We start from the raw sequence: 20717 nt of genomic DNA on the forward strand, positions 1-20717 counted from the left end.
CCTTGTGCACTAGGTTGTAGTTGTATGTAGCATTTTGTCTCTTCTGTTTGATGAGTGCCTCATGACAAGGTGTAAAGGGTAAGAAGAAACAGAAAGCAAACCACAACATGAGACAGGAAGGTAGGAGGAGAGGGGAGTACCCTGGGTGCCCGGGGTGGCTTCTCTGTGCTGCTGTGAGACCTGTTTGCTAGGGAGGCACGTATGCAATGCCTGGCCATGAGGCCCTGGGAGTGCCGGCAGCCTGGGCTTGCTACTTGAGGGAATCTTGTAGTGAAAAGCAGTGTTTTTATCTCTAACTCCTTTATCCAGGCTTCTTCTTGGATGTCTAGGAACTTTCTTTGTATCTCCAGTTTAGTGCTTGGCATGTAGTGGGCACTTAAAATTGGCTGAAAGAACCCTTGATTTAAAAAATAAACTTGGGTTAGTGCAATGGCTCAGGCCTGTAATCCTAGCGCTTTGGGAGGCTGAGGTGGGAGGATCACTTGAGCCCAGGAGTTTGAGACCAGACTGGGCAGCATATTGAGACCCCCATTTCTGGAAAACACAAAACAGAACAAAACAAAAAAGTTAGCTGGGTGTGATGATGCATGCCTGTATTCCCAGCTACTCAGGAGGCTAAAGAAGGAGAATTGCTTGAGCTCAGGATTTTGAGGCTGCAGTGAGCTATGATCGTACCATTGCACTCCAGCCTGGGTGACAGAGTGAGACCCTGTCTCTTTAAAAAAAAAAAGAGCTTGGCATTTGCCCCCCACATCCTTCCCTAAAGCCCCAGGGGTAAAACTAAACCTTTAGAGTATTTGTTCGTTCAAAGCACTTTTTTTTTCTTTTTCCTTTTTTGAGGCAGGATCTCTCTTGTTGCCCGGGCTGGAGTGTGGTGATGTGAACACAGCTTACTGCAGCCTCAAATTTTGGGACCTAAGTGATCCTTCTACCTCAACCTCCCCTGTATTGCCCAGGCTAGTCTCTAACTCTTAGGCTCAAGTGATCCTTCTGCCTTAGCCTCCGAAAGTGCTGAAATTACAGGCATGAGCTACTGTGCCTGGTCTCAAAGCACATTTTTTGACACCCCAACTAAATGTCAAATTTCTAATGTTAGGGACCATGTTTTATACCTCTGTGTCCTACTGTGCCTAGCAGTGTATTAAATATTTAAAAAATTGAGATAAAACTCACCATTTTAAATTGCAGTATTGACTGGCTTTTAGTATATTCTTGAGGTTGTGCAACCTTCGGCGCTATTTAATTCCAGAACATTGTCATCACTCTAAAAAGAAGCCTCGTACCCATTAGCCGTACCCGCCCCCCCCAACCCCATTCTCCTCTCCCCCAATCCCTGGCGTTCACTAATCTACTTAGTCTGTCTCTATGGATTTGCCTTTTTTGGACTTCTCATAAAAATGGAAGCATACAATATGTGATCTTTTATGTCTGGCTTTTTCACTTAGCATAATGCTTTCAAGATTTATTCAGGTTTTAGTATGAAAAATTTGAGAATAAGATATTTTCAAAAGCCTTTATGATCACCTTATGTTCCGGTTTCCATATGGTTACAAAGAGGAAGAAAACACAGTTCCCACCCTCAGGTAATTTACACTTCAGTGGGGAGAGACAAGTAAGCAGTTAAAGATGTTTTAAGAGCTATAACAGAGTTATGTTTTATGTGTAGCAATTCCTGAAGGAGGTGACAGCTGAATGGAATTTTGAGGGACAGGCAGGTGGCATTTAGTCTGGTAGAAAGGTCAAGTTGAAATTGGGAGGAGGAGAGCAGGTCAGAGGTTGAGAGGGACACATATAGAAGGAACAGCAGACCTCATCTGTTGGGTGGGCTGAAGCCTGGGTCAGGTGAGGCTAGATGAGGCTAGCAGAGGCCAGGATTTCCGGCCTGTTTCCTGCATGAGGAACGAAAGAGAATTAGTGGCAGGTTTGTGGGGAACGAAAAGTTGAGTTTGGGATATGCATGTAGTGTAGTCCAGGAAGCAAGTGGACATGCAGGTCTGTGATTGCCTTGCCTTGTTTCTGAAGCCCCCATCATGTGATGCAGAGCTTGGTGTATGTAGTCAAGGTGAGTTTGGGCCAAGAACAGGAGACTTGAGAGGCTTCAGAATATGTTTTCTTGAAGCCGTGGCAGTGGATGAGTCACTCTAGCAGTGAGAGTGAAATGTGAGGAGAAGCAGAGCAGCAGTAAGGGAACCTGGGGAAACATGTGTGTTTAAGTGACTCATGGGCAGAGGATGGAAGTAATAGTGAAAGGGATGGAATCGATTTCAAAGAAACCAGAGAAAAACCAGGAAAGAGTGGTGCTACTGGCTCAGATAAGGGTATAGGCAATGGCCTGTCATGCCACAGCGTGGTCAAGGAGGATGGGGATTAAGTGACCGGTGAGTGCACGCAGCAACCAGGTGACTCTGGCAAAGAGCAGTGCTGGAGGCATCAGTGGGGAGAGGCCACACTACAAGACCACAGTGAAGCAGTGGAGAGCCAGAAGGCAGCTGTGAAGTCGAGAGGCACAGCTGCTTGCTGGAGGAGGACATGGTCAAGAGAGGGATGTTCAGGTGCTGATGTTTGATCAAAGGTATCAAGAAACTTTCTCTAAATCTTTATATGCTGGACATTATTTCTCTTATAACTCTGTTTCTCCTTTCTTGGTAGGTATCTTGGAGACTGTCTGGGACAAACACAGTGTTACTGCTGCCACTCCACCACCATCCCCGACCTCAGGAGAAAGTGGTATGGTCTGCCTGCCAGCCAAGGCATTCTTCTTTTTAAATGTATTGGGGGCCAGGTGTGGTGATTTGCACCTGTAGTCTTCAGTACTGAGGAGGCTGAGGTGGGAGGATCACTAGAGGCCAAGAGTTTGAGACCAGCCTGGGCAACATAGTGAGACTCTATCTCTATTTTTAAAAATTACATAAAAAAAAATAGTCCTAGGTCGTTGTCCTCATTTTTTTCTTTTTCCCAAATGTCATGGCTATGTGCTTGTGCTGAGATGGGCAGGAGGTGGGCAGCAGCCCACAGGAGAGGACATAGGAACAGGAATATTGAGTGCTTTCTTCCTCACTGGACTCATGTTGCCCAAGGCAGAGTGGAGACCTCTCTGCCTGCATAGTGGCGACTATGCAGTAGTTAGCATTGAGTCAACATTGGTTAAGAGTCATTTGGTAAAGTGGGGCATATTTGCAGAGGCTATTAAATAGTTTACTGGTTGCTAGTTATTGTCCACAGTGTATTAATATCTGCTTCAAAATTCAGAGTGCAGTTCATCTAAAGATAACTGCTTTCAAGGATGGATGGAAAGAGGAAATTGCATCTGAACAGGAACTTTTAGTTTCTAAATGCTGCTGTTTACACTAAATGATCACAAATGCTTTTCCAGCAGAGTACATCCTGTGAATTGGCACATATTTCTTCCTCTACTGTAAAGGTTGATGTGGCTAATGAGAAATATTTCCACATCTTCTCCTTTACTTCAAGGAGATAGGCTGTGGAAGTCAGACATCTCTAAGCCCAAACTGTTTTATGTAGCCTGTTGTTAGTATGTGGAAGTTGAAATTCTTGTAGAGTTACTCTAGAATTGAAAATCTATCTGAAAGTTTTGAGAAGTACTCATAGTGCACTAGTTATTACAAATTCTCATTATCTTACTTGGATTAAAAATTATTAGAGAGCCATTTGTCATACTGCTTAGATTACAAATAATTATGGAGTTCTAGAGTGCATTATAAGCTCATAGGAAATGGAACTTTGTATTTGGTGGCAAACCTTTATTCTTTTTTTTTTTTTTTTTCCGAGACGGAGTCTCGCTCTGCCGCCCAGGCTGGAGTGCAGTGGCCGGATCTCAGCTCACTGCAAGCTCCACCTCCCGGGTTCACGACATTCTCCCACCTCAGCCTCCCGAGTAGCTGGGACTACAGGCGCCCGCCATCTCGCCCGGCTAGTTTTTTGTATTTTTTAGTAGAGACGGGGTTTCACCGTGTTCGCCAGGATGGTCTTGATCTCCTGACCTCGTGATCCACCCGTCTCGGCCTCCCAAAGTGCTGGGATTACAGGCTTGAGCCACCGCGCCCGGCCGGCAAACCTTTATTCTTTAGGTAGATATTTGAGGTGGCTCAGCAGATTTATATGTTGCAGTATCTGGATGATTAAAGAAACATTTGGAAATGATTCAGAGATTTGATTTTATGAGTGAACGAACACCTTGGAGTATCCACAGTTAAGTTTGTCGTTTCATTTAAATTCTGTTTGCAAATACTAATTCTTTTTTTTGAGACAAGGTCTCTTTCTGTCACCCAGACTAGAGTGCAGTGGTGTGATCACAACTCACTGCAGCCTCGACTTCCTGGGCTCTAGCAGTCCTCCCACCTCAACCTCCCAAGTAGCTGGGACCATAGACGTGCACTAACATGCCTGGCTAATTTTTGTATTTTTTGTAGAGACAGGGTTTCGCCATATTGTCCAGGCTGATCTTGAACTCCTGAGCTTAAGCTATCCACCCGCCTCAGCCTTTCAAATTGCTAGGATTACAGGTGTGAGCCACCATACCCAGTCAAGATGAGTTCTTTTGAATTAGATTTGTTTTAGACAGTTGACTACTCGCTAGCACGGTTTACTAGCAGCAGCAGTTTACTGTAGAAGAAACGCTTGTTTGTGTTTCAGTTGGCTTCATCCAGAGAGGTTCTGAGCTAACTCAGTTTATACTTTGATAGGCTCTATTTTCCTCACGGCCATGTTAGGGAATGTCAAATAATACAAACCAGAAATGTGTGCTTACCTCTTCCATGTGTTGCCCAGGTTTTATGAGGCTAGGCGGAATAAAATATGAACTTGCCATTTGCATGTAACAAAACCTAAAATGTGGTGCCTACTTCTTGAGAATTGCCTCTTAAAATTTTTTGAAATGTTGGATTTTAGTATTTGAGAAGTAACAAAATAAATTGAGACTATAGGGGCACCTAGGGAGTGACATAAGCTTTTAAGCTGGTATACTTCCCTTTTAAAAAAAATTGCGTGTTTATTTGTTACAATGTTGTTCTTTCTTTTTATGGTAATGTAAGTGAGGTCATTAGATCTTGCCCCACTATTTGGACAGTGCTGATGATGCAACCACCATTCATTTTGATGCTTTTGCTCAACTGTCTTTGTGCACTTAAGATGCCAAGTTAAGCAGTAAAATTTCCAGAAAATTGTTTTGCTTTCTTGACCGTATCAGTTTTCTGGAGAAAATTTATTCTGAGAAACTTTAGGCCCAGTGAAGCAACCAAACATATACCTTAGCACACCCCAGCTCAGCCCCTGCGGAACTCTCCTGCCCCGTGTGTTAGGTTTAGTAGCCCCCTGAGGCTTGCGGGGTTTTTTCCCCATATACTTTCTTTTAATATAGTTTTCTGTCTCATCACTTTTAAAGAACCAAGCCCAGGGACTAGTTCCTGCAACAACTCCTTTAATAGTCTGGATGTAGAAAAAGGTTTGAAGGAATGTGTGTGGTTTATTTCTCAGCATAGTTCCCCCAAATTGTTACCCTGACTCCTAAACTGGCTGCAGTAGTGATCACTCACCTCACAAGATCGGACTGCTGTGGGACAGATGATAGTCTGTTTCTTGCCTACAAACAAGGAAGCTTGCCAGGGGTTGCATCGCCAGTGAGCAGAGTGGGGACATGAACCCCTACCAGAACCCTAGAATTCCGAATCTAGGTGCACGGTCATCGTCCTAGCTTTGCTTTCTTGGTCGTTCTCACCACTTTCGTCCACTTCCTTCTTCCCCTGGTTTTGAGTCTTGGCCCTGCCACTTACTCTATGACCTGGAGTGGATCCTTTACCTTCTCTGACCGCTGATGTCCTTGACTATAAAAAGGGAATAGCTTTCTCTGTGGATAAATGAGGGAAGATGTGGACATTGCCCCCTGCCTGCTGAGGCTGTTCCTTCCTGCTTCACTTGAGCAGCTTCATCTTCCTTCATCTCTTCTCATCTTCACTTCTCTCTGCCTGGACCAATGGGGAAAAAAGTGCACAGAATGAGATTATGTGACTACAGCAATTCTGAGTTAGCTTTGATTGTTCTGCAGTAAAATTAAGGGACCATATCTTTCTCATGCACATGATATATAGTTTCAAATATAGAGCTGTACATAGGTGATGATGAAAAGTTCTTCAGGGTGAGGATGTATCAGAGAGCATGAATTGAGGCCAATTCTTAACAGATTGCATATCTTCGTGCACATCTTTTCATGTATTCCTTATATACTACCTATAGAAAGGTGGGACTTGGGAGGGTCACTTACAACTCCTGTGATCTTATTTTCTCCTCCAGGGGCTCCTTGAATAGAGTTTCCCCCCTCTTTTACTGGACCAAGGCTGCAGTTAGATTTGTGATTTGTCCTGCAGGGAATATTTGTTAATGTCTCCTTGACTGGAGAAGTGCTATTGGCATCTAGTGAGTGGAGGCCAGGGATGCCGCTAAACACCCCACAGTATACAGGGGACCAAAGAATGATCTAGCCCCGGGTGCCAGGAGTGCTGAGGTTGAGAAACCCTAAGTTAGTAAATATACAACTGATAGAAAACACAGGAAGTTTCAGTAATTAAAAAGCTTTGCATGAAAGTTTATTACAGGGCTGGGCATGGTGGCTCAGGCCTGTAAATCCCAGCACTTTGGGGGGGCCGAGATGACAGGATCACTTGAGCTTAGGTATTTGAGACCTGTGTTGGCAACATAGTGAGACCCCATCTCATACACACACACACACACACACACACACACACACACACACACACACGGGCATGGTGGCTCATGCCTGTAGTCCCAGCTACTTGGGAGGATTGAGGTGGGAGAATCACTTGAGTCCAGGAGGTTGAGGCGCGCGCACACACACACACACACACACACACACACACACACACACCACGCAGGCATGTGGTGGCTCATGCCTGTAGTCCCACCCACCCAGCACACACACACACACACACACACACATGGGCATTGTGGCTCATGCCTGTAGTCCCACACACACACACACGGGCATGGTGGCTCATGCCTGTAGTCCACACACATGGGTGGTGGCTCATGCCTGTAGTCCCAGCTACTTGGGAGGATTGAGAGGTGGGAGAATCACTTGAGTCCAGGAGGTTGAGGCTGCAGTGAACCATGATTGCACCACTGTACTCCAGCCTGGGTGACAGAGCAAGACCCTGTCTCCAAAAACAAAACAAAAAAACAAAACAAAAAAATAAGAGAACTTGATAAAGTTCTCTTAGGTTTGTATTGAAAGTGCTGCCGCATGAAGCAGAATCTGTTTTGTGGTGATTCCTTCCACTTTGATTACAGTGTAATTTTTGAAATTTTTGAAAAACACTTCCGTCATCCACTAAAATACCTTGAAACTTTTAAATTTGAGTAAAATCATTTTTATGGAGAAATAGCCTTAACAGGTTCTTTCCCCGGCCCCAACCTTTTTAGGCAAATGAGTCGTGGTACACTCCTTAGCAAATGCTGACTTCCATGACCACGGTCCTGCTACTTTCTTTCTTTTGAGGACAAAAGCAATCGCAGATCATTCATATCCACCTAAACAGTTTTTGCCTTTGCATAATCTTGTTCAGTCTTTGTCTTCACATATTTGTCTTCCTATGCTTGTAGTCATGGTATACACATGCTATTATTTTACATATGATTTTAGGCCATACATGTTTTTCCATATTTTTTCTCTTTTTTTAATACAGAGAACAATTAAGAATATTTTTCTGTATTTAAATATTAGCTTTCTTACTGCTCATTTTTCCTGGTTGCATTATCTTCCCAGTTAACTTGCTTTTTGGAAGGGAACATTGGTTTTGAGACCAGATCCTGGTTTGATTTCATTTCTACCTCATGCTAACAGAGGGACTTGGGGAAACACTTGGTCTGTCTGTGCCTTAGTTATTTTAATGATCTGTACATATGGGTAATAATACCTACCTTAGAGTTGTGAATATTAAATTAGGATATGCTTATGTAGTTTTCAATATAGGGCCAAGCAAATAATCACAGAGGGACGGTGGCTGTTACTGCTTTTATTATTATATTATTTATTATTATTTATTATTATATATAATAATATAATTATTATATATATTATATTATATGTATTATATATTTTTATTATTATATTATTTATTATTTTTAAATTTATTATTATTTATTATTATTTATTATTATAGATGTTTTTTTTTTTTTTCCTTTTAGCATCCATTCTGGAAAAAGTCTTCTGAGCCACATACTAGGGACAGCTCTTTTTTTTGGCTTCTCATAAATCAACTTGATAAGTCCACTTTTAAGAATAGAACATAAACCCTTCATTAATAAATTCACAAAATCCTCATTATAATGGCGGAGGAGGTTGAGGCCAAGAAAGGCTAACCAACTTCTTCATGTTCATCCAGCATTAATGTAAGGCCTCAGCTCTCAATAAGTTTGGGGACCCCTGGAAGTCCCCTAAACCCTTTTGGGAAGTCCCAAAGGCCAGGTATTTGTTCATAAAAATACTAAGACATTGTTTGTCATTTTTATTCCCATTCTCTCATGAGTCTATGAATAAAAAAGTTAATTCCAGATTTCATATTGCAGTTAACCCTCAGAAATGACCGTTCATTAGACTTTAATATGATAGAATAGACACAGTCACTTGAAAAGGCCACTAAAGCCCTTTGTTCATTTGTAGTTGCGTATCTGTGTGGAGCTGCATTTTCTTCACGTACTTCAGTGAAAACAATCTATTGCAAAACAGTGAAGGCAGAAGCAGTTGGGAGAGTCTAGTTATCTTTTAAACCAGCCACTAAAGAGATTTCAAAAATATAAAAACTGTATTACCCTTCTCACTAGTTTTGGGTGAAATACAGTTTTTTTCATTTAAAAATGTTATGCTAACGTGATGGCTTTGTAATTAAATGAATTAAATATTTAAACACTTCTCAGCTTTAATTTCTAATATGGCAAATATCAATAGAAGTAATCCTCCTAAGAGCTTTCTCTTTGGGATGCTTAGTAATTTTTAAGAGTGAGGACTTCTGAAACACAAACATTTGAGACATAGTGCTATAAAGTACAAAATAAAATGTAAACATTTACCCAGTATCTCATATAGAAAGAACATCAAATAATATTTGATCACCCCAGACGTCTCTACACAGAGATAAGACAGATAAAAAGACAAAAATAGTATCAGATTATATATTTTTTGTTTTTAATAACAATTAAATTTTAGTTTTACTTGATTTTTTTTTTTTTTTTTTTTTTTTGAGATGGAGTCTCACTCTGTTATCCAGGCTAGAGTGCAGTGGGCATGATCTTGGCTCACTGCAGCCTCCGCCTCCCGGGAGCAAGCGATTCTCCTGCCTCAGCCTCCCGAGTAGTTGAAATTACAGGTGGCCTCTACTACGCCCGGCTGATTTTTGTATTTGTAGTAGAGATGGGGTTTCACCATGTTGGCCAGGCAGGTCTGGAACTTCTGACTTCAAGTGATCTATCTGCTTCAGCCTCCCAAAGTGCTGGGATTACAGGTGTGAGCCACCGTACCCAGCATTTTCTTGATTTTTTTTTAAAGATAGAGGCTCACTCTGTTGCCCAGGCTGGAGTGCAGTAGTGCGATCTCTGCTTACTGCAACCTCTGCCTCTTGGATTCAAGCAATTCTCCTGCCCCAGCCTCCCGAGTAGCTGGGATTACAGGCATGCACCACCATGCCCAGCTAATTTTTGTATTTTAGTGGAGACAGGGTTTCACCATGTTGGCCAGGCTTGTCTCGAATTCCTGACCTCAAGTGATCTGCCTGCCTTGGCCTCCCAAAGTGCTGGGATTAACAGGCATGAGCCACCATGCCTGGCCAGGTTTTACTTAAATGTAACAACGTATTAAATTTAAGGAATTGCTGACCTTGAGGTGCTTTTTCTACAATTCTATAAGAAATATTAATTTCTAAAAGATACCTGTATGGTTAAGAAAAAATGATAAAAATCAGTTTTGTACTATGTGTTCGAATTTTGTGTATCACCTCCCCCCCACCATGTATTTTGGGACTTCTTCCTTGTGAAAAATGGGAAAGTTACCTAGCTAACTTTTTAGCTAGCTAAAAAGGAATTACCCTCTGTAATTCCTACGTCTGTATAGTCTTGAGTCTCTATGTAATTTGATGCTGGTGTGTCCTTTTGCTACAGCTTCTCCATTCCTTAATTCTTTATTTTGATTTGTCTCTTTATCCATGTGGTTTCTTTGTTTGGTATCCTCCTTGAGAAGAATTTGTGGAGTTACCTGAGTTTTTGCATGTTTGAGAGAATGTCCCCAGGCTGTGAATGTTACTGTGGAGAAGTCTGACTGAGGTGTTTTCTCCTTTGTATCTGTACTTTTCTGCCTACACTGCTTCCTCATTTTAAACATTCTTAATATTGATCACTCTTCATCATTTTTTTCTTGGAACAGGATAAACCTTTTCATGTTGTAGAGTCACATCAAATTTCAGGAAATTTTTCTTCTTATTATAGTTTTTTTTTTTTTTCTTTTTTTCTTCTTTTTTTTTTTTAAAGACGAAGTCTTGCTCTGTCACCCAGGCTGGAGTGGAGTGGTACAATCATAGCTCACTGCAGCCTTGACCTCCCTGGGCTCAAGCGATCCTTCCACTTCAGCCTCCTGAATAGCTGCGCCTATAGGCATGCGCCACCATGCCTGGCTAATGTTTGTATTTTTTGTAGAGATGGGGTCTCGCTATGTTGTCCAAGCTGGTTTTGAACTCCTGGGCTCAAGTGATCTGCCTGCCTCAGCCTCCCAAAATGCTGGGAATGCAGATGTGAGCCACCACTCCTGGCCTGTTGTTATAGTTTTAAATATTTTTCTTCTTTTGTCTTCTCTAAAATAATTTTACAGCTTTTTTCCCTGTTTCATTTTGTTTGATTTCCTTTAGTTTAGTGCTTTCAAAAATCAAGCAAGCATAAGAATCGCTTGGAGTGCTTATAAGAACACAGATTCCTGGGCCCCAACCCCTTCAGGCTCTACTCCAGTAGGCGTGGGTTGGGGCCTGATGATTTGTATTTCTGACAAGTTCTCTGATTACACTATTGGTCCAGGTTCACAGAGTAGCCCCATGTTTCTCCAGTTTTGGGTCTTGGGGTCCCTTGACTCTTAAAAAATTACTGAGGTCCTCAAAACACTTTGTAAGTTATATCTGTTGATAGAAAAACTGAGAAAAATATAGAAATAGTCATTAATTCATTTAAAAATAACTGATGAACCCATTACATATTAACAGATAATATACTTTAATAAAAAAACCTACATTTTTCAAAGCAAACAGAAAAATTCACTGAGAAGAGTGGTGGTGTTTTGCAGTTTTGCAAATCTCTAACATGTGGCTTAGTGAAGGGCAGCTTCTGCATTTCATCTGTTGCAATATCCCGTGTGATGTAGCCTCTGGAAAGCTCCATTGTACACTTGGAGATAATGAAAGTGGAAAAGGAAAAGAGCATCTTAGTATTCCTTTAAAAATAGTTTTGAATTTGTGGACCCCCTTCCCCATAATCAACAGCCATTTTAATGTAGATAACCTCTATCTTCTGTTTGGTAACATGCTCTTGTAAGAACTTACTGTTTTGTGTCCGTATATTTTAATATGTAAGTGATATAGTGAAACTATCATTCTGTTTCTTTCTTTTAATTCAACTGTATCTTTTTAAGGTCTCTCCAAACTGTTGCCGGTCTATGCCTTAGTCCTCTATCTGCTCACTGTGTGATATGATATCTGCCTCTGCATTCCCTATCTTCTCCCGCCAAGGAGGAGGCCAGACTGCCTCTAGCTCTCCCCTTCATGCACCTCTGCCTGTCCCCTCATGGACCCGTGTGAGGGTTGTGTTGGGAGCATACCAGGAGAATGGTCAGGCGAGAGGATATGTGAATGTTTAGTAGGATTCCAGAGTGCCAGGTCCTCCTCAGAATGGCCCTTCCTCCTGCACCGCCTTGTGAAGGTTCCTACGTCCATTCCTTGTACTTGACGTCTGGCATTTGCCAACATTTTTTCCGACTCCTTTTAATTTGCTTTTTCTGATTACTAATGGAATTTGAAATCTCTTCATATGCTTTAGAATTTCTTCTCTGAAAATTGTCTCTCCATATCACCTGTCTATTTTTGTACTGGGGTTGTTGTGTTTACTGATGTGTAGCATTTTAAAAATAGATTTTAGCTTTCAGTCCTTTTCGATGTTAGAAATTGTGAATATCTTCTCACAGTCTGTTGTCCACCTAGTAACTTTCCCTTAATGTTTTTCGTTGATTAGGAACTCTGTTTTTGTTTTTATTTTTTATTTTTTGAGGTGGAGTTTCGCTCTTGTTGCCCAGGCTGGAGCGCAATGGCGTGATCTTAGCTCACTGCAACCTCCACCTTCTGGGTTCAAGCAATTCTTCTGCCTCAGCCTCCCAAGTAGCTGGAATTACAGGCATGCACCACCACGCCTGGCTTACTTTGTATTTTACTAGAGACAGCATTTCACTATGTTGGTTAGGCTGGTCTTGAACTACTGACCTCAGGTAATCCGCCCGCCTCGGCCTCCCAAAGTGCTGGGATTACAGGCATGAACCACTGCACCCAGCCTTGATTAGAAACTCTTAATTTTGATATTATATTCATCAGTATTTTTTGTTAAGGTTTTCATTTTGGTGGTTTTAAGGAGTCTTTTTCTCTCTTTTCTTATATTTCAAATACTCTTATATTTTCTTCTGTTAACTTTAAAGTTTTATCTTTGGTTTAAGTCTTTAATTCATTTGGTGCCCAACTTTGTATGTGGTGTTAGGGGTTTTTATTTGTTTATTTATTTAATGGTCATGTATCATGCTTTTCAACAGCAAGGTCATGATTTGGGGGAAGACTAGCAAGAAAAGAAAAACTTGAGTGGATTTGGGGTTTTGCAGCCAGAGAATAATCCCATCTTCTCTTCACTTATGTCTCCTGGGAAACCGCTATTGTACAAATCTCACTAAAACTAAATTTAAGTCAAAACACTAAAGATTATATCCAGATCCCCCTCACTAAGAATCATAATCAGTTATCTTATTTGTACTGTACTGTTAAAATTTCCTAATTAGTGTTTAACTTTGAGCATATAGATTTTATTTTTTTATTTCACAGCTAATAGAGAGAGATATATATATCAGTTTAATTAGCTGTGAAAAAAAATATATATATATATTTTTTTTTTTGAAGGAGAATTACTTAAAGTTATTTGTAAGAGATTTGATGCTGGATAGCTTAAAAGCCTTTCCTATTTTTCAGGTGACTTACTGAGTAACCTGTTGCAGAGTCCCAGTTCAGCCAAACTGTTGAATCAGCCAATTCCCATCCTTGATGTGGAGAGTGAGTATATCTGTTCCCTGGCCTTGGAGTGCCTGGCCCATCTCTTCAGTTGGATTCCTCTATCTGCCAGCATCACCCCATCCCTCCTTACCACCATCTTCCACTTTGCGCGATTTGGCTGTGACATCCGTGCCAGAAAGATGGCGTCAGTTAACGGCAGCAGCCAGAACTGTGTCTCGGGTCAGGAGCGCGGCCGGCTTGGGGTCCTGGCCATGTCCTGCATCAATGAACTCATGTCCAAGAACTGTGTGCCTATGGAATTTGAGGAGTATTTACTGCGTATGTTCCAGCAGACTTTCTACCTCCTGCAGAAAATCACCAAGGATAACAATGCCCACACAGTGAAGAGCAGGCTAGAAGAGCTCGATGAGAGGTAATGAAACCAGGCGTGGAGCTGGTGTGCCCCAAGAAAGGGCCCTGACTGTTTACCATGCTGTGCTGCATGGCATCTGTAATCCTCTTTGATTTCAGAATATGGGGCTCCTGGTGAGGAACAGAAAGGTAGGTGTGTGCCAGTAAGTCTGAGATTAGCTGGAAGGGCTTGGGTGGTTAAGGGAAGTGACTGAGTTTGAAAAATGCTTGTGCCTTGTGTAGGTTTGTTGTCTTTTCTCCCCATCCATCTCCTGTCCTCCCTTCTACTCCTCTTGCCCCCTTTTCCTTACTATTTGCTTGCAGGTCTGAGGTGGTGCAGGGACTGAAACTGCTGCTTCTGCGTAGCCAAGAACAGGAGAAGAGGTCCGTGGAGGTACAGGAGTTATAATTGCCCTTTCTCACTTGGTGTCAGTTTTTACTATTTGACTTTTCCCAAGTGAACATCCTGCAGTATACAGGAATTGTTATTATTGTGAGTTTTACATCAATGGCAAGTTTTCATCAGACTATAGGAGGGATGTTAATGTGTGCACAGGTTAATGTAGCACACAACTATGTTTCTTCGTTATTTTCCTCTTGATGGTGCCTACAGTGACCTCCTTTGTTTTTTTAAAAAGCACTCTAAAAGATGATTCTATCATGGTACTCTGAGGCAGGGTTTCATGATTTATGTCTCTTGCAGATGAGGTCATTTATGTATCTTACAACTTTGGTTAACATGATACTACTGCTGTATGAAAACAAGAGGGAAGTTGGAAACTTATATTATGAACAATCAGATTGACTGTTTAGAGACTTTCAAGCAATAAATTGTATCGAATTAGTAAATATTTACAGATGACATGGCAGCAAAAGTTACTAATATTCTCAGTTTTCCTTAGATTGCCCTTTGTTATTAAGCTATTTTCTTTCCCTTAGAGTAAATAGCAGAATATAAAGTCAAGTACCTAAAGTTGAAAGTTTTAGTGCTTTTTAAATTGGACAGTTTTATAACATTTTTCTAAAATTAAAAAATTGGTATATAAGATTATTTTGGTTTGGGTTATTGTAAAACCGTCATGTTTGCTCTCTATAAGAACACAATCTGATATGGTAATATGTTCTTAAAAATTATTTGGTGATAGCTTTCTACATGAATTCAAAGGCATCATTATTCACTTTCATATTCTTTCTGTCTGTTAAGAAAGGCTGTATTACCTTCATTTTTTTTTTTTATGATCTGTGTGTCTCATGTCAATATCTCATATGTTAATTTAAAAATCTAGCTGCTTGTATCAATTATCAAATAGCAGTTGTTTTGACTTTAATCATAATGTAGTCACAGACAACTTTGTTGTGGCTTCCATTTGTGGATGGTATAGAAATGTCATTATGGATTGTCTATGTACTGATGTTACGTGTAACTTTTGTGCTCTTGGTTTTACATTTTAATCCTGTGCTTCCTATTGCCCTGTGAAAGCTGAGAGGTGCCTGGGAGCAGAAAGGTGACATAAGTAATGCTGTGTGCTTGCTTCCTGGCTCTGGGTCCCCTACCACTAATTCTAAACAGCTCAGTCTATTCTCAGTTGTTTAGGAGCTGCTAACCAGATCCTTGGCTTCTCTTTCCCTCTACTGCCTTTCCTTTCCCCCTAACTTTCTACTGTTCATTAGCACCTGTACCAGAAGGTGGGCAAGGGAAAGAAAATGAGGTGAAATAAAATCTGTAGTTTTAGCTACTGAACAGCCTTGTTTGTATTTTAAAAAAAATTGGGTTAGATACTAAAGTAAAATTGAGATTGTTCTGTATTTAGCCCATGGCTTTTTTTTTTTTTTTTTTTTTAAATGGGTAGTAGGGAATTGAGTGCATCTTCCTAAAGAACAGTCAGCTGGCTGGTGACTTTGAATATCCATGTAAAACTGTCATAAGCGAGTGAGGAAGGAGTTCCTACTCTTGAGTATTAGTGATTGATGACACCAGAGAGAAGTGTCTTTGTATGTTCCTGTCTCTAGAAACAGTTGATTTTAGTGCCTTACTGTTTTTCGAGTACTTGGCCCCATGATCCACAGAGACAGCCGTTCTCTTTATCAAAACAAATTAATACGTATTTTTTAAAAAGCTGCAAATAAGCTCGGCCACATAGAGGTCAGGCAGGCAGGCTGGCCACCCTCAGGGAGATAGGTCCCAGGAGCAGCATGGGACGTGTTATTTCTGGGCCAGTTTTGCTTTTCTGAGTAGTAGTTTTCTCTCCTTTTATTATTTCACATATCTTTGTTTTGAAAAATAGCTTTTGCAGTAATGAGTTTCAGAATTGCTTTTAGCCGTTATTTCATTTTCAGCTAAGGCCTAGTATGTCTTTACCTTTTTGTGTTGGTCTCTGAAATGTGATTTATGAAAGTATGGCCATCTCATTTTCTAATCACCTTTTGGTATTTAGGGGCTTAAAATGACAGTTTCTGAAATGTGAGAGTGATGATGTGCTGTGTATTTAATAACGAAGATCTCTTATCCTTGCAGCTGTGACCTACACTCCTCTGTGAAATGATTTTGTGAATACAAATGAGTTGGGGATTCACTGTGAAGTGAAAAGAAAGAGCACTGGATTGGGAGTGGATGATAGTCCCGTTCTGCCATGAGTTGGCTGAGTGACTTTGGGCTGGTCACTTTACCTCTCTGGGCTTCATCTGCAAAATGGAAGCATCAGACTAAAGTCCCTGAGGCTTGCCCAGCTCTAATAGCCTTCCTCCCTTATGTTTGAAATCACTTTTAGAGTATTGGGATATGCTGTGTTTAATTAGCACCAGGAACCAAAGGGGGAAAAAATGGCCATTAGGTTGCAAGCCTGAGTACATCTTACCTGGATGCCATGCCATTTGTAGCCTGGTTTTGTTTTTGTGTCTTTAGCACCATTCATTTTAGTATTTTGGCCTCCTGGAAAGAAAACCAGCCTTCTGGACTTGCCAGATTGAAATAATACAGTGATCTGCCCATCAACTTTTTGATTTCCCTTCACTTTAATTGGGTCACAACACAAATGACTTAGTAAATATGAGCGCACTAGATTATAAGAAGCTTTAGCAGACAGTGTCTGAGGATTAAAGTTGCTTTTCTGCTATGTTTCAGGTGGTTAATGGAATGAAGGGTTGCCTGTCCTGTAGGTAATTGTTGCAGGCCTTTATATTTTTAAAAGAAAATATATTACAAATTTGTATAGTTCTGTACTGAAAGGGCTTTGGATTGAATTTAAGTTCTAAGGAGGTGGCTGGGTTTCTTATTGTCACCTTTTGTCTTGTCTCGTTTAGCTATATCGAGAAGTTTACCGACTTTCTTCGGCTCTTTGTGAGTGTTCACCTAAGAAGAATCGAGTCTTACTCCCAGTTCCCTGTGGTGGAGTTTTTGACACTTTTGTTCAAGTACACATTTCATCAGGTAAAGCACCAAAGCCATCCTTCCCTTCCAGAGAAAAGGTTTATTACCTTGTTACTTTGAGAAGAAAAAACTTTTTCTTTCAGCTTTATTTTCTAAACATTAATATAATACTTATTATGTGAAGAGTCACAGGTTTAATCTCCCTAACATCCCTGTGAAGTAGGTTCTATTACCATTGTCATCTCTATTTTGCAGGTAAAGAGTCTGAGGCACAAAGAGTAACTTTGCTTAGAGTCATACAGTTAGTAAGTGGTGGAGCTGGGATCTGAACCCAGAGTCAGGGCTCTTGACCACTATTATGTGAGCAAAGCCAAAGACAGGAAAAGTCTGAAATTAAGGCCTTTAGTTCTATTCTGTAACTGTCACTGAAACCTCCCTCAAGAAGATTATATATAGTGAAGCTCTTGAGAGTTAAGTTTTGGTAGTGTCCAATTTTTTCTCCCCCTCAACAAATATTTTTTGAGTTCCTATTGTATTCTAGGAGCTAGACATACAACCTTCACAAGCAAAGTGTTTGCCTGCTTTGAGTTTACTTACATTCTAGTGACCCTACTCATTCTAGTATGTGTGTATGTATGTATGTATATATATACACACACACACACACACACACACACAAATATATAAAATTATATATGTGGCTTTATTGAGGTATAATTGTATATACCATGAAATTCACTTACTGTAATTGTATAATTCAGTGATGTTCATTGAATTCATAGAGCTGTCCAGGCATCACCCCAGTACAATTTTAGATATTTCTATCACATCCTATCCCCTGTACCTGTTGGTGTGTGTTTTTATTTTAGTTTTTAAAGTTTTTGGTAGTGACTGGGTCTTGTTACATTGACGAGGCTGATTTTGAACACCTGGCCTCAAGTGAGCCTCCTGTCTGGGCCTTCTAAAGTGCCGGGATTACAGGTATGAGCTACTGTGCCCAGCCATGTGTTTTTAAAATAAGCTTTTTAAATTAAAGTATGACACACAAACAGAAAAGTGCATAAATCTTATGTGTAGTTAGATGAATTTTCCCCAAATCGACATATGCATGTAACCATCACCTAAGTCAAGAAATAGAATGTTGCCAGCACCCAGGAAATCTCCTCATGTCCTTTCCAAGCACTTCCCCTCTTTTCTCCCCAGAAGTAACCCCAGTCCTGACCTTAATACCACAGACTAATTTTGCCTGTTTTGGAGCTTCTGTGAATGAAAGCACATAATGTATGTTTTATCTGTGTTTTTGTTGGCCATCGTGTTTGTGAGCTTCGCTTGCGTTGTGTGTGGCTGTCGTGTGTTGATTTTCATTGTGCTGTTGTTAAGTCATTGTTTGCAAATCCACTCCCCTGCTGATTTGGCTGCTTCCAGTGCTTGCTGATCTTGCAGTGAACATTCTTATACGTGCTTTTGGACGTACACAGGTTACTCTTTTTGTTGGCATGTACCAGGGATGAAACTAACAGGTCGCTGAGGACATTTGGTTTTAGAAGTAGTTTTTTTTTAAAACCACTAGTGTTGTAGCTTAATGTGGCTAGAGGAGAGACAAGGGTCTAGGCTAGAAGGGTTGTGTATATGACTTGGAGCAGGGGTTTGATGTGAAAGCTGTCCTTTCTCAAGGAAGGTCTTGACATGTGAAACTAGAAGAGTATCCAGTGGTAAAGATGAGCCAGTTCTGGGAGCAGGGGTGGGAAGGCCAAAACTTGAAGAAGCTCAGAGGTGTCAGGTAGAGGGGCAAGTGCGTGCAGAGCATGAGGAGAGCCGTGCCGAGCTCACTAGTCCTTGGGAGAACTTGAAGTGGCCGCAGGAGGGTGAGGATGTAGGGGAGAAGCATCAGAGGTGGGACAGTTTTGAGACATCCAGAGGAATTTTAAAGGAGACCATGAAAAAGGAGGATTTGAGAGAATGTTGAGTGAGTGTTAAATAGCGTAACAGAAATGGGGGAGCTGAGGAGCCAGTGCTGAGGCCAGAAACAGGAGGCTTACTTGGGGGAGATGGAATGACAATGTCTTGACATTTCACTCTCTATGTAAAATGGGGTCTTCTAGTGTGTATAGTATAGAAGAAAGTGAAACATCTTTTAAAGTAGGCATGTCTTATGCCTGATTCTTTGGATTGGACCCAAAAGTTTTGTGTTTGAGGTCTGCTTATTTCTATTAGTTCTGTGTCCTTGGAGATACCTTAAATTTACTTAGATTTCAGTTTCCTCACCTAAGAAGATAGACTGCAATGGACATCTTCAGGTCTTTCCCCTTGTTTATTTTTTATAATTCTTTCAGTAGACTCCTATGTGTCATCGAATTGAAAATGGTGGTTTTATATATTTATATATTGGGAAAGTAATTGGTGAAAAAGTGTGCCCGTGAAGCAAACCACAAGCTTCTTTCCTCCTCTCTCTACCTGCAATCGTCAGACGAGCTCCTTTCTGCTCTCCTGTCTCCTGTATGAGGACCTTCCTTTCTGGGAGCAGGCTGGCCACCTGTGGGAGTAGCTGTGTCTTTGAGGTCCAGACAGAGTCAGATTCTGAGCACTAGGTAGAGGGACAGGAACCTGAAAAGTACACTGTCCCAGCTTACTGTGGGTAAACCAGGGTAGACAGCCCTTTGCTGGGGAGGTAGAATGGTGAAAAGGTGGCAAGGTGCACTCTAGGACCAAGGCCTGCTTGTAGGGGAGGTCTTTGGAATAAGACTTAAGAATAAGAAATTAAATGATCTCAAGAAACAGCTTTAAGTTCTCATCTGTTCACTAACAAGTATGATCTTACTCTATCATAGCTTTTTAATAAAGCTATGATAGCTTTATTAAACTGTAATGTGGGAAAATGTGTCTTTCTCTCGTCTAGAGGGTTATATGAATATACTTACTATTTTTGTCTGTTGTTTCTAAAATTCACAAATTTTAGTACAGTCATGCGTTGCATCCCTTAATTGACAGGCATGTGTTCTGATGAATGTGTTGTTAGGTGATGTCATCATTGTGTGGACCTCATAGAGCGCACTTATGCAAGCCTAGATGGGAGAGCCCATCACACATGTAGGCTAGGTGGTGCAGGCCACAAACCTGTACAGTGTGTTACTGTGTAGAGTACTACTCTACTGTTTGTACTGTGTAGAATACTGTAGGCAGCTGTAACACAAGGGTAGGGATTTGTATCTAAACATAGAAAAGGTAGAATAAAAATACAGGGTTATCTTATTGGGCCACTGTCATACATGCAGTCTGTTATTGACGGAAATGTTGTTATATGGTACATGACTGTACTGATAAACATAATTTTGAAGAACAGTCGTAAGACAGAAGATGGTGCTAGTATCTTCTTTAACCATTTCTCCTTTTCTGTTTCTTTTCCTGCATTTTTCTTTGCAGTGCTCAGCAGGTGTCTGCTGCCTCCTGCCTTGCCTTGCTCGCTGAGCCTCTTGGCTATGTATAATCCTATGTCTCTCTGTCTTAATGCTCCTAAGCTTAGTGCATCCTCACCACTCCTTCTTGTTCTTGTGTTTTTCATTTTGCCCGTTCTTCCTGAAACCGTGCCTGAGATGGTATACCCTGCGGGGAAGGGCTGTGGACCAAGAGCCTTAAGATAC

At 41.0% G+C, this 20717-nt stretch overlaps 1 protein-coding gene across 12 annotated transcripts in view; it reads left to right on the forward strand.

The window, feature by feature from the left end:
• XPO6 (exportin 6) overlaps window positions 1-20717 on the forward strand; it is a 123046-nt gene that overhangs the window by 45328 nt on the left and 57001 nt on the right. For 8 of the 12 annotated variants that reach the window (XM_021931850.2, XM_003916712.5, XM_031658357.1 and 5 more), the window contains 3 exons: window positions 2650-2727; window positions 13281-13734; window positions 17013-17139. In XM_021931850.2, coding sequence (XP_021787542.1) covers window positions 2650-2727; window positions 13281-13734; window positions 17013-17139 — 659 coding nt within the window. Of the gene's footprint in view, window positions 1-2649; window positions 2728-13280; window positions 13735-13832; window positions 14107-16833; window positions 16869-17012; window positions 17140-20717 lie in introns of those variants that run through there. The other 4 variants (XM_021931856.2, XM_021931855.2, XM_031658359.1 and 1 more) reach the window with 4 other exon arrangements.

This window comes from Papio anubis, chromosome 18 (genome assembly GCF_008728515.1).
Source record: "Papio anubis isolate 15944 chromosome 18, Panubis1.0, whole genome shotgun sequence".
NCBI classification, from domain to species: domain Eukaryota; kingdom Metazoa; phylum Chordata; class Mammalia; order Primates; family Cercopithecidae; genus Papio; species Papio anubis.